The sequence below is a fragment of the Echinops telfairi genome, unplaced genomic scaffold (genome assembly GCF_000313985.2).
Source record: "Echinops telfairi isolate 266 unplaced genomic scaffold, ASM31398v2 ScPeMD7_22;HRSCAF=79, whole genome shotgun sequence".
Taxonomy (NCBI): domain Eukaryota; kingdom Metazoa; phylum Chordata; class Mammalia; order Afrosoricida; family Tenrecidae; genus Echinops; species Echinops telfairi.
Window position 1 is genome coordinate 7,550,964 of NW_022103919.1, and position 14,622 is coordinate 7,565,585.

Sequence of the window (14,622 nt, forward strand, 5' to 3'; positions counted from 1 at the left end):
GGGTAATAAGAGTGTAATGGTGACTAAAGGGTGTTTTTTCATGTCCTCTATACTCTAACTACGAAAATATTTGATTTACAAATAAGGAATCCTACTTTGCGGAATTTCATTTATCACAGTAGGGTCTAGAACCGATTAACTGCGATAAACGAGGGTTCACTGTATACAGAAACTGTTTAAAGGGAATTGATCTTGCTATGTAAACTTCTACCACCAAAAGTACAACAAAATATTTGGGGAGGGGGGACGACGACAAACTGCTGAATGAATGAAAAAGTCACAGTATAGGTAAAATGATCCCATCTCTAAGACACGTAAAATTCTTAAAGCTAAGCAGAAAGTCTGGCAGTAGGATCTTGCCAAATATGGAACCAAACCCAATGTTCCTGAGTTGACTCCAACTCATAGCAGCCCTATGGCAGGGTTCCCATGGCTGGAAATCTATGTGAGAACAGATAGTTTCCTCTTTCTCTCAAGGAGTAGCTGATGGGTTTGTTCTACTGGCCGTCAAGTTAGCAGTCCAACAGAGTATCCAACAGTGCCACTAGGGCTCCTATTCTAATTAGAATGGTGGAGGTGGGGGATGAGATATGAATTTTATATTCATAACTCTCCCAGTAATTATCACCAGGAATTAAGAATCTAAACATATTCTGTAAGTGATTACAAAGTGACCTTAGGTTACTTATCCAATGTTCAAATAATGATAATGTCTCCTCTTTAGTAGAAATTACCAATGATCAGATCATATATTTTAAGTTACATTAAGAAAGAACTTACCAACAGTTAAAGAAAAAAGAAAAAGAAAGAAAGAACTTACCTACAAATTCCCAGTATTTTTTATAGTCAGCAGGAAATTTCCGTAAATGCAACTGATGGAAAACATCTTTAACCGGAGAAATGATCCACTCCTGTGCCACCTAAACAATGTGAAAAAGTAAGACAGCGAACACACTAGGTAGGAGTCATGCAAGACAGCAAACTACTCCAAAAAACCAGCACCTACAAGCCTAGGTGAGTTAACTGGTGGCCTTGAATTAAATTGTCTAGAACTGCCATTTGATTCAGTAGCCATAAGCCAGCCATTGTAGCTACTTAAATTAAAATTCAATTTAAAATTCAGTTCCTTGATCACATAAACCACATTTGAAATTCTCTTTACTATATACTATAGCTATAAAACATTTCCATCATTGCATAAAGTGCTGTTGGAACAGCCTGTTAGCACTATACTTTCCAACCAGAGTATCTCACAAGTCCAAAACTACCAAAATTGTTGTAAATCTTTGGGTTTCCTCACTAACCTATCACCTCACAGCTTTTAAAACTCTTGGTACCTACATCCCAATTCTTTGTGAAAGCCCAAACTCAGAAATGTATGCTGAAAATCCCTCTAAGACAGACAGACTACTTTTCCCCAAATGTAGAAAGGATACTACTATGAATAGTCATGTTAGGTTTCACGTTAAGGGGAGGAAAAAAGGCTTCTCTTGCTCTATTTTCCCTTCTCCTTTTTGATCTCAGGTAAAAGTGCACTATGACCTTAAATGTATGTAAGGCCACTCTTATTTGATATCCTTTCTCCTTTCTCCCAGATTCCTAATCCCATTATAACGTCTACCCTAGGCACTCAGGTTACTATGCCTGATTAGTATCATTACAAAGGTCAGTGCTATCTGGATGTACGTGTGCCACTTACAGAAATGGTACTGCGCTGTAAATGTACTTTCCTTTTTTATTGACCATCTTGTAAGTCTTTTGCTACTTGTTGCAACATGTTGCTGCTGTTGCTAGGCCCCATCAGTTCCATTCCAACTCATCGCGACCCTGTGTGCAACAGAACCAAACACTGCCTGGTCCTGTGCCAGCCTCACCACTGTTCGTATGTCTGAACCCACTGCTGCAGCCACTGGTGGAGAGCCTTCCTCTTTTTGGTCCCCCTTCTACATTACCCAAGCATGATATCGTTCTCCTGACATGTCCAAAGTACGTAAGGCGAAGTCTCACCATCCTCTCCTCTAAGGAGCACTCTGGCTGTACTATTTCCAAGATATATGACTATTTTTTTTGGCAGCCCATGGTACTTTCAATACCATAATTTCAGCACCATAATTCAAAAGCATCTATTCTGCTTTGGTTTTCCTTATTCAATGTCAAACGTTCACATGCGTATAAAAGGATGGAAAAGACCATGGCTTGAATGAGGTGCACTTTAGGCTTCAAAGTAAAATCCCCGCTTTTCAATACTTTAAAGAGGTCTTGTGCAGATTTACCCAAACACAAGGATCCATCATGTGATCGCTTCTATGAGCATTGACTGGGGACCCAAGCAAGATGAAATCCTTAACAACTTCAATCTCACATTTTCTTTATCACGATGTTGCCTATTAGACCAGTTGAGAGCTATAATCCAAACTGAAGGCTTCACCTCCATCAGCAAGTATACTTTAAGTCCTCTTAATTTTCAGCAAGCAAGTTGTGTCATCTCCGTATTGCAGGCTGTTAAATAAGCCTTCTTCTAATCCTGATGCCAAATTCTTCTCATATAATCCAGTTTCTTCTATATGCCCGACATACTGATTGAAGTTGTCCAAGATTTTTGTCTTGCTTAGATCCACAATCAATGCTCATGGAAGCAGCAGTCAAGAGATCGAAAGATGAGTTACATTAGCTAAATCTGCTACACAAAACCTCTTTAGAGTATTGGAAAAAGCAAGGTTCTTATTTTACAACAACCAAATTTTTCTGAAAAGATCTATACCTACTATTTTCAAAAGCAAAAATCCTGTTGCTGTTGAGTCGATGCTGACTCGTGGCAATCATCTAGGTCAATTTCTCATGTAACTCAAAACACCAAAGGAGTCTTTGAAAACAGAAGAACATATGAGGCAAGAGAAACAAAATGTCTGAAGCAAGAAAGCAGGTAAGATAAATTGTAACTAACTTGTTAGCAAGCTCAAGAGGCTGAACTCAAACCAGGGAACAAGCTGACATATGCCCCCTGCAATGACTGGTGAAGGAAGAGTGCCCCTCACTTTTACTGGCACAAAGAAAGAGACATATTCTTTAAAGAGGATACTATAGGTTCTGGCTTTGGACAGGGGTATGGTACTGAAAATAAGGGATTTAAGTTAATGTTTATATACCAAATGCTGGGACTCCCCTCTCCACCTCTCACTTTTCACCTCAGCCTTCTCCCCAAACTCAGTTCCTGGCAAGATCTGTACATTCGAGGGAAAGTATCTGAAGATTGTTCTTTGGGGAATCTTACCTCTCTAAGAGACATTAAAAAGCAACATAAGATATTGACAGCATGGTGGGGACTGGGCTTCTCAATGAACAATGTTGAAAACAACATGTGTGGGATCAGGTGCACTTTCATCTGGATTATACTTCAAATAAAACAACACTGAAAATACTGAAGTTGTCAAAGATTTCATTTTTCTTAGGTCTACAATCAGTAAATATAAACGTGTCACTTCAGAAATCAAACAGTACACTGCGCTGGGAAAATCTGCTGCCAAACACCTCAAAAGCAGAGATGTCGCTTTGACGACACAGCGCTTGAGCATCTTGCTCCAACATGGCATTTTCCATCACCTCACGTGCATGGAAAAGCTGAAGGAATAATGAGTAAATAAAACCAAAGACTTGATACATTTGAATTGTGGTGTTAAATATACCATGAATGGCTAGAAAATTAAGCACATTTGCCTAGGAAGTAGTAAAGTCTAAATGTGCTCCTTAGAAACAAGTGTGGTAAACCTTCCCTTGCTTACTCTGAATATGTTATCCAAAGGAACCAATCCCTGGAGATGATGATGCTTGGTATAATGGAGGGTCAGCAAAGAGAAGAAAACCCTCAATACAATGGACTGGCTACAACAATGGGCTCAACGTTATCTACGAGGACAGCACAGAGACAATGCAATACTTAATTATTCTTTTTTTTTTTTTTGGGGGGGGGGGACCAGCTTGATTTATTCAGATTCAATATACAACGATGCCAACAGGAGCCCAGAGTGTGCAAAGTTAGTTGCAACTAACTCAACAGCATCTAACAATTACTACAAAGTGACCTTTTAGGAAATTTGAACTCATCAGCTGTTCTGTGAAAGAAAGACAAGGCAGTCTATTTATGTAACAATTAGAACTCTGGAAGCCCTATGAGGCATTTTTATTGTACTCTACAGCGCCACTATGAGTTGGAATCAACCTTCTAATTCTTTTTCTTAACTTGTATCTTATTTATTTTTTAATCACTTTATTAGGGGTTTATACAACTCTTAATCACAATCCATACATACATCACTTGTGTAAAGCACATTTGTACATTCATGGCCCCCTTCTAATTTTTATAATGCTATTTTTTAATTCTGTTGCACAAACAAATATTGATGACCATTTGTCATTTAATTATTTCTAATACTATTGAAATACTAGTCAAATCAAGCCCGAACACAATGGCTGAAGATAAAAATGGCATCAAAAATTGATATAAAAAGATTTAGCATGAAGGTACTTTAAAGATGAAGATTGGATTCTAGTTTATAAAATCCAGTTACCTTGGTAAGTATTAACAAGTATTCACACTTAATTATCTTGTTAAATACCAGTTTTGCCTCCATTGTGCATATACTTCCTTTTCCCATCACACACTACACTTGTTTCCACAACAGTATCTTCACACTTACTTGAAATATCCTTCTCAAGGCTGGGCCTATTCATTCTGGTCTCGGTGGAAATTCAAAATTCAAAAAAGGCTACCACTGACCTTTCCCACTACAGTGACCCATTCTCCTTTATTTGAGCTCCTATTAGCATCCTTATCACTAATTGAAATAATCATGGACTGAGGGCACACTTAGGTCATCACTTTACCTTGCCAGGTTTGTAACTGGCACTGGCACATATTGGAAACCTGAATACCAGTTAGCTGAATAATTATTCCCCTCAATTTTCTTTCTTCCCTAAGAGATTTCATAATCAGGTCCCCCCCTGCCCCTTCCTCGAATCTGAAAAAGTAAAAATTAACCTGCCTTGAAAATGCCAAAAAGCATCTTTCAAACTGTAGCTAAGCTACTCTCTCCTCTGAAAAGCTCTCTTACTTTTGCATGGATATGTATTTCCTCCTTTGCTACCTACCTCTGGACTTGACAGAAATATTATCCTGAATTATGTCTCTGTCCCTTAATCGTCTACAAGTTCCACTGAGGACAGAGGTTTAGGAAGAATGCCTGGCACAGAGCTGTCCAACATGAACGCTATAAACTAGTTCTAAATCAAAAGGAGGTCAGTTAATGTAACTATTCTAATTATTACTCAGCATGGTAAAGAAACAACTTGAAAAATCTAGAAGCATGCAATTGGAATACATACTTACTGTTTCAAAAGTGTTCAATATAATCAACGGAAGAAAAACACTGAAGTAGTCTCCGTAATCTTGAAATCTGACAGGCACAGATCTTGAGATGGACTGAGAAAGACTTGCTGGGGGTCCACACTGATCAAAACTCAGGAACATTTCATACTTCCATTTTAAGATCTCCCTAACAAAGCTTTCCGAGATCGACTGTGAAGGCGAGAGAACGTTTACTGGAGAGGACGTTAAAAACGAATTGCTTTCACCAAACGCAAGTTTGTAACCTTGCCTGTTGAAATTATTTGGAGTGTGAGAAAGAACATTGCACAAAGTCTTTGCTTCATTCACTGGCTTCTGAGACATCAGTGAGGCTGGCTGTGATACTTTCCCAGCAGATTGCACCCCATTTGATTTATTTTTTACTGCTAGTGAAAGTGCTGAAGCATTTTCCAGAGACTTGGAAAAATTTGCATTTCGTGAAGTACTACTTGAGCAGAAAATTTTAGTAGTGGAAGGTCTTAAAGGTTTAGATGCAGAAAGAGGCAAGGCAGGTTTCAGAAATACATCTTTATCTGCTGCTTTAGCTTCAGAATGTCTTGAACCATGATCACCTTGCTTTTTTGTGACTTCGGAGCAGTCTTTGTGCTTACACTTTTGGCTACTCGAAGATTCCAACTGAAGCAGATTTACAGTGTCTTCTCCCTCAGTTGTGTCTTTTCCATAAGTGACTTCAATGACTGTCACAGGTTCCATTTGTGAACACATATCCATATCTTCAGGATCATTCTGAGTTAAAAATAAGTTATCTTCCTCTATATCACTGTTAAATTCAGACACTCCCTCTTTGAAAGCGGCCACTTCTGAATGATGTCCTATGAGATAATTTCCACCTGAAGAAGAGCTCTCTGAAGCACTTGTTGGTATTCTTTCATTTAACACTATAGAATCACATGGGTTCAAAAGGCTAACAGCAGCGACCTGAGAAATATATTTTGCTGCGCTGGTTTCTGGTTCAGAAGAATTGCATTTTATTAATTGTTTTCTGTTGTTGTTAGCAATTACTCCTTTATGACTACGATCTAATCGGCCAGATTCTGGTGTAGTGGTGTCAGAATTTGATGCCACACGTGAGCCTGCCTCTGTAGTCTCTCTACCACGAAGTCCTTGTTTACTTTGTTGCAATTCAGGTCTCACCTGCCTTCGCAAGTGAAGATCCTGACTTGTCAGTAATTTCTTATTATTTTTAACAGAGAGAGTCTGAGGAGAAATTAATTTAGTCCTTTTTCGGGTATCAACTTCTCCAACACTTTTGCCATGATCACGTAACTGATTCAAACTATCTAAAGATCTCTGGGACAATTCAAATGCCTTTCGCGGCGCCTTCTTCAGACCAAGTTTTTCTACTGTTGAAGTTGGTTCTGGACACGGGCGAAATTTCTTTGGTGGCACTATAGCAGGAGTTGTCCTACAACTTATGTAACTGGAACTTTTACTCTGCCCCTTTTTCGCATCTGAATGGGTCTTCTTAGGTTTAGAAAGTGGGGCTTTCCTGATGGGTTTTGAGCAAGCACGGTGCTTTGGAGAGGGCTTCTTTTGTGGAACCGGAACATCTTTCGGAATACTTGAACGGGGAATTGTAGTCCTTTTATTTGTACTTTTAAAACTAGTCTCTTTAAGCTCTTTCTCATTAGCAGACTGGTCATTTTTGATGGAAGATGAAGGTTTTACAGCATCTCCAACCATACGCTTGTCAACCCGTTTTCTCTTAGATTTTACTTCAATCTCACAAAATTCCTCAACAGAAATACTACTTTTCTGTGGTTCTGCGTGTCCTTCAACACCCTCTGAAATTTCTTTAGTAACCTCTTCTGATATATCATCTGGATCATAACCCCAATCGTTTGTGGTATCAGCTATATGGGTCAAACCTGATTTTTCCCCATCTTCTTGAAATGAATGCTTGTCATTTGATTTATGATCTTGCCAAACTGAAAATACCTCATGTTGACTTTCAAACTCAAAAATCTGAGACTCAGATTCCTCAAATAGTGTTCCTTCTTCCTTAATTAGCTTCGTCTTCACATTAGTATCTACACTTGAAGCATGCTGCGCTGGACTTTGCTTATCAATGCATATCTTGTTGTCTTTATTTATGTATTTCTCAACACCCAGAACTCTCTCACTGCCATCATCATCATCATCATCATCATCATCGGAATCTGAAATGACAATAATCTGTCCATGACAAGATTCCTTGACAAAAGAAGATCCCTGATTTTGGTTACATCTATCATCTTTTACTATTCTTTGTAACTGGGATGCGCCTTTTTTTGAAGTTGTATCAGATGGAAACTTAGTTACACTGGCTTGAGCTATTAAAGACAATTTAAGGAGGTCTCTGTCTACCTGAGAATCTGTTAAGGTTTCAGGCTTAGGCCTGATGTCACAGGTGCCTTCCCTAATCAAGTAAGAAGAAACTTGACCAGTACGCTTACTCATTTCCTTACCCTTTGTTTCAAGTATAGTCACAGTATCTTTAAAGGATGACGTTGTCTTCACTACAGTATTAGTTACTTCTGTAAATGAGATCAAATCTTTACCATGACTTTCCTGTATCTTACAGTTGTTTTCATGGGAATTGATCATATCTAATTTTTCGTTCTTTAGCTGTTTCTTTTTCAGCAATACACTATTTTGAGATTTTTGGTCTCCACTTTCATCATCATTCAGAATATCATCAGAGTCTAATGATACATTGTGTATGAAGCCATCCTCTTTCTGTCCTCTTGTATCTTTCCTAGAATAAGATCGTTCAAAGTTAGATACAATCAGGTTTTCTTCTAACTTGATCACATTATTGACCACAGTACTTTTCCGGCATTGCTTCTTTATTACATGAGATAACTTAGCACAGATTTCGTCTTTTTGTGCTCTGGTTTTGGGTTTTGAAGATTTACCGGAAGTATTATCCTTTAAAGTGAAAGCCTCACTTGATGTGGACAGTTTTTCCAGGGGATCAATGCTAGGATCAGTCAACTTACATGTTGATTGTATTACTCCTCTGTCACATTGCCTTTCTGAACCATTTCTTAAAGTACAACTCTGTGGTGTATGCGAAGTCTTCTCTTTTACAGACTTCTGCTTTCTTGTATTTATTTTAACTTGATCATGAGCTCTTTCAGTACAAAAGCTTTTACTGTATTTTAAACAAGATTCAACTGAGCGATTATCTTTTATTATTGAATTCTTTAGGTAATTTTGCTCATTGTCCTCTGCCACAGTGTTACTTGCTTTGATCAATACATTTTCTTGCACTTGGTAAGTGTCAACTTTCACTGAGTCTTTAGGAAAAGTTGGGCTCGTGTTTTCCAGATAGTGCATATCCTTTTTTTCAGTCTTCATGTTCATGTGTTCAAATTCTTCTTTGTGATAAGATGTAGGAGTTTTACATGCAAGATTCATATCCATCAAAGGGCTGCATGGAGGTACTTTGACTTTTATGTTTCTAATAATTTGCTTTAGACAAGTTTGTAACTCATGGGTTTCCTGACTAGTCAATTGCCAGCCTAGAGATAAATTTCCTCGCAAGAATAAATTGAGCTTATCCCAGAATCGTTTACAAAGAGTTTGTTGCCCAAGTTGGTAACCTTCTTTAAGGAGACTTCTAATCAGTTGTACACAAGCAAGTTGTACAGAGTTAGATGGCATTGAATGCAGTGACAAAGATGATACTATTGCCGTTCCTTTGGTACAATTTCCAGATGACTTCTCAGAACTCCGTGCAAATGCAATGGTGGGCAGCTTGGCACATTTTACAACAGCTTCAACCCATTGCTGGGAACTGACCCACAGCAAATGTAAACATTTTCTATTTCTATGCAGTTCAATCACTGACACCAAAATTAGAAGAAAAAACTCGGTGACTTTGTCACATATAGCATTTCTTTGGTTGAGAACATCTTTGACTTCAGAATACAGGTGATGAATAACCTCTACTATATACGCCACACCCAAATCCTTAAGATCCATGAGGGACTGAACAAAAGGAATGAACCACAGAAATGTGCTGTTGTGAACACGCATGTCTTGACCAATATCCGACTGGAGCACACTGGCTAACGTTTCCATTTCTTCATACATGTTAGGACAATAATCTGGGCAAATGGCCGATCGCCAACCTGAATCCTAAAATGAATGAAATACTGACATTCAGATTTTAAAAACCACCATACAATAAATTTATTTTACCCTATGACAGATTTTAATATGCAATTTTTAAAAAGAAGTTATTTCTCAATTTTACTATATTGGCCTACCATATATATATATTTTTAATATGCATACATCCAAGAAACTAAAAACCTAAGTTGAATTAAGGTTCAGATTTCATGGAAAAGCCATTTTCAACACCCTCCATGCACGATGGCCTTTCCATTTCTGACTTTGGTTTCTAGGCATGTGACATATCTCCCCATAACCTTTAGCATTTCCCACCCTCCTTAACTGCACTTAAAGATTACATTTCCCAAATCCTACTTTTCCCCTTACACACAATCACATTTGTTCAGTCAGAGGCCTTTTAGTTAATTCCTATATCATGAAATCAGGAATTCAACGAGTTAAACATAACATCACCTACACAATAAAAAGACAACAGAAAACCATCTGAATTTTCAAAATGTTCTCTACCTTTTTTGTCTTTTCAGGATTGAAATTGTACACAATCTGGCTACAAGTTACCATATCATCCAAATATGTCTCTGGTTCTAACTTGGTCCTTAAATGATAAGAATAAACAGAAATTATTGAAACGAAGACAAAAATCTTATTGAGTTTCAACAGATTTGATAAGAGAGATTGTTTTTAAATCCTGGCAATCACTGAACTCACTTCACAGAGCTCTTCCGTATGTTTTGGATCTCTCTGTTGTAGCTCACATTGTTGATAATGGTCTGAAATGCCTCAATAGGATCAATAAGTTGACCCCAAACCTTAGATCCAAGGCGATCCAGAATCACCATGAAACAGTGTAATGCTGGCCAGAAAGGGTCCACACTATCATCTGAAATATAATGGAGTAATTGCTGAATTACAAAACAATCAGAAAAAGAAACTAAACATTCTCCATACCTACGTAGCACCAAAACTGAAAGCAAACCAGCAAGTAATTGAAAATACAACCTGCCAACCTGTAGAAACATAGGTTTTTTAAAGCTGGCAAAATTAAAAGTTGGGTTAATTTGTTTGCATGTGCTTTTTTTTTTCCTTCAAGAAACACTGTAATCTTTCTATTAAAAATTTTAAGTGGCAAAAAAATCCCCACAAAAATTGACCATCTAGGCTCAATATACATGTGGCATATATAACGTTTGCCACACCTGAAACAATCTTTTCTGTTTCTCAATTCCCCCCAGTACTTTATACTTCAATAAATAGTACAAGTGTAGGAAAAGAGACAAAGAAAGATGATATTTACAGCTTTCAACAAAGCCTATGAGGTACACAAGAAATGGTACTTTTAAATGGTATAATTCCACATTGTGTGTGCCATGAGGCTAGTGTAAAGGACTAAATCCCTTAGCTAGTGGGCTAGCACAAATCCAGTCGTCATCTACTCATATCTCAAAAAGACTTTAAGATTTCTACTTTCACATCCACTGCCATCAAGTTGTGACTCGGAGTCCCTGTATGACGGAATAGAACTGCCCCTGTGGGTTTCCAAAACTGTAAATAATTACAGGAGAATGCCTCCACAGCTGGTGGAGCCAAACTGTTGGCCTGAAAATCAACCTAAAACGTAACCCACGATACTACCAGGGCAAGAATTTTTATTCTCAAGTTCTTACCTTAAAACCCTTCCCTCTTCTTTATCAGATAGCAGTGGCAAGATTCTGCCCTACTCAAAAATCCCCAAATGCTCAAGTAAAAACAAATCCAAACTTAGGAAGTGGCTTTAATCAGAAAGAGAAGACTACTGTCATGGGGAGAACATTCCACTCTCAAGAAATCGGCATAGCTAAGAAACCCAGCACTATCTAGTCAACTACTACTATGCAGGGTTTCTGCGGCTCTGAATCTTTATGGAGCAGACAGCCTCATCCAACTCCCTCAGAACAGCTGGTAGGTTTAAACCACCGACTCTTAAAACCACTACCAGGCTTCCATCTAGAAATACAGCAGAAAAAAGTTTCTTTTACATAGAAGGAGTAGACAAAATGTTAGCAGAAGTTTGTAAGGAGAAATTGGACAAGCAAGGGGAAATGATCAGTGGAGCCTCACAGGAAGTGCCCCCCTCGCTGTGTGCAGGATCAATTGATAATGGGAACATCCCACATTTTAAGGCTTGCTCAGGCTGAGAGTCAAGCAGAGGTCAGAGGCCTATAGGAGAAGTTTGACTCAAATTGATAAAGTCCAACCCAACCCAAACCCATGTCTTCCAAATGGATTCTGACTCACAGCAAACCTAGTACAGGGATTCTGAGACTATGACAGCCTCAGCCTTCTCAGGAGGAGCTGCCAGTAGGTTTGAACTATCAACTTTGCAGTTAGCAGCCCAACACCTCGCCCACAGGCTATGAAACAGACAATAATGAACAATGGATCAAAAGTCTAGCAAGAAAATTCAAAGTCTTCAGTCAAGCACTAATATGATCTTGCTCTACTGTTCCTTTCCAGTTTTTTTTTCACCCCTATAACCTTACCCAATCTACAACCAAAAAAAGATCACTATCTTTTCCCAAACAAGCCTTACAATGCCCTATTACAACTGCCTGTCAAAATCCTACCTATTGTTAACGTCCAGGTTAAATAGTTCCTTCTGCATTAGCATTGCATCTTCCACAGTAATCTCTGAGGTATGAGCTCCAACTCACTCAGTCACTGACAATGTCTACTCCCCCCAAAGCCTGTGTTCTAATTTTCCTCAGGACTCTCGGATTCTCTGCCTTTTTTACTTTGGGGAGAGTTGTGAACATGACTGAAAGAAGCCATTTTGATTTTGTAAACATGATTGCAGTCATTTGGATTTTCAATCAGTCATATTTGAGTTTAACCAATTCTGTTAAGCGTTTTATATATTTTATCATTGTACGCTTTCATTGCTTCCCAAGGGTTCAATCCAGCTTGAAATCTCAATTACTATTTAAAACCCTGCTTAAGGTAGATTTCACCCTCCAGCTGTCCTGGAGATTGTATAAGACTAATAAGAGGCAGCCAGCTGGAAAGATGTCAATGTAACATATTATAGAGAACTTTTTATGTACTATATTCTATTGCTTTCTGTGGCTTGTCATGTAGCCTAAAAATTACAGCCCACTTGCATGTAATACATGATTAATATTACTAGAGAAATTATGATGTTTTTTGGGAATTTAAAGGAGTTGAGCATGTGCCAAACAGCCTTTGTTGCCATTTCCTGGCTTCCTAAATTTTTCTTTCTCTGTTCCACTTGAAGTGGGTACTAATTAAGCTCAATCCTTCTAAGGCTTGGACCCGATATTTGAGGTTAGCATTATCAGTCATTTATGTATACTTCCTCATATATTTTTGTAGTATCCACTAGAACTAACACAGTAAAATCTTTAATAAGTAAGTCAGCTAGGTGAAAACAATTATGAAAGATTTCTTAAAGAGGTAAATTTATATTTTCATAGTTCAGGGAACTGAATTTACATAAAGACAGAAGTATATGTGCAAGACACACATAATAAATAAATAGTAAGTGCTGGCAAATTAATTAGTTAATAGCTTTTACCTGGAATAATCTAGCAAGAACATACCCTACCCAAATAAAGCAAATATAGTAACATTAGTTTGTTTCTTTTAGAATCTGCTACCATTAAGTTCATAGCAACATTCAAATTGCTTGAAAATAAATGAAGTGAGAAAGAAAAATAATTTTTCAAGGGATTTGGTACGGTTCATCTTTGCTGATTCATTCCTTCATTTAAAAAGATTAGAAATAACATACATAACCTCCTTCATCAGCTTAATAATCAGTAAATGAAAGTTGGGTTCAAGCAGTAAACAAGGTTACACATTTTAGACCCCATTTTTAAAACTACATGGCACAGTGTTGTCCAAGAGAACTTTCTGCAACATTAAAATGTTCTTATCTTGTGTATGCAATACAACAGTTACTAGGCACATGTGGCTAGTGGTTACCATAGTGAAGAGTACAATCCTAGAGAACATAGAAATGAACCACGCAGAAAACGGAGGCGGTGCAACAAGGAAAGCTCCATAATTTTAACTACCATGTAACATTTATCTCTCCAAAGCTGTCATCTTGATTCTACCAATAGCTGGGATTTTCACCAGGAAACAAATGTGCTATTTTCCTGAGCTTAAGTCCATTCTTCTATAAAAGGAAAAGTGTTCTATTAAACCCTAAAGGTATTTTACATGTGAAATTCTGAGTCTACCATTTTCCCCAAAAATAAGACAGTGTCTTATATTAATTTTTGCTCCCAAAGATGCGCTAGGTCTTATTTTGAGGGAATGTCTTATTTTTCTAAGAAAAAGAATACGGTATACACTTATTGTTTTATTAAAAGAGACCTCGCACTTCCTGTATGCTCTGGCTGCGCTGTGGTCAACAGTGAGCTGCGCGGTGGCACCTGTCGCTACAGTCGAGTCCAGAGTTACGGTAGCTTTGGGGGGCCTTATTTTCGGGGGGATGCCTTATATTTCAGCGAGAGGCAAAGCTGTAGCTAGGTCTTATTTTCGGGGGTATCTTACTTTCAGGGAAACAGGGTATGACCTAAAACTGTAAAAGATTAACAATTCTAATGTTATTCTCCACACCACAAATCTACATTCCTGCAGTGACCCAAGAAATTCAAAAGTGTACAAAGTATTAACATTTATTTAGCAAAGAAAGTTTACCATCAGATTGTCTCTCCATAGTGTGAAGTATTGATTGCATAAAATCATTTTGTTTGTCTGAACCCAACAGTAGAGAATCCATGGCTTGTTCCTCAAGAATAGTCAGCAACATGCAAATACCTATAAGATCATGTATAGTTTTCTTTAGTGAACATAAAAAGCAAACATACTATTCTAATTCCTTCTCTAACTTGATTGGCCCAAGAAAAATAAGGTAGGAAGAGCAAGCAAAATAATATCCAGTTGCTCAAATATATTAAGTCTGAGATATTTATAAATATCAAAATACTAAATGGCGATACCGGGAGGGTAGAGGGAGTGTGGGGTGGAAAGGGGGAACCCATTACAAGGATCTACATGTGACCTCCTCCCTG

General features: G+C 37.9%; 1 protein-coding gene across 4 annotated transcripts in view; it reads right to left on the reverse strand.

Annotated features, from left to right (window-relative positions):
• The window catches only part of SETX (senataxin), a 94,935-nt gene that overhangs the window by 49,752 nt on the left and 30,561 nt on the right, over positions 1-14,622 (reverse strand). For all 4 annotated transcript variants that reach the window (XM_045288547.1, XM_045288548.1, XM_004713323.2 and 1 more), the window contains 5 exons: positions 14,249-14,368; positions 10,253-10,424; positions 10,052-10,139; positions 5,384-9,547; positions 821-920 (listed from right to left, as the gene is read on the reverse strand). In XM_045288547.1, coding sequence (XP_045144482.1) covers positions 821-920; positions 5,384-9,547; positions 10,052-10,139; positions 10,253-10,424; positions 14,249-14,368 — 4,644 coding nt within the window. The remainder of the gene's footprint in view (positions 1-820; positions 921-5,383; positions 9,548-10,051; positions 10,140-10,252; positions 10,425-14,248; positions 14,369-14,622) is intronic.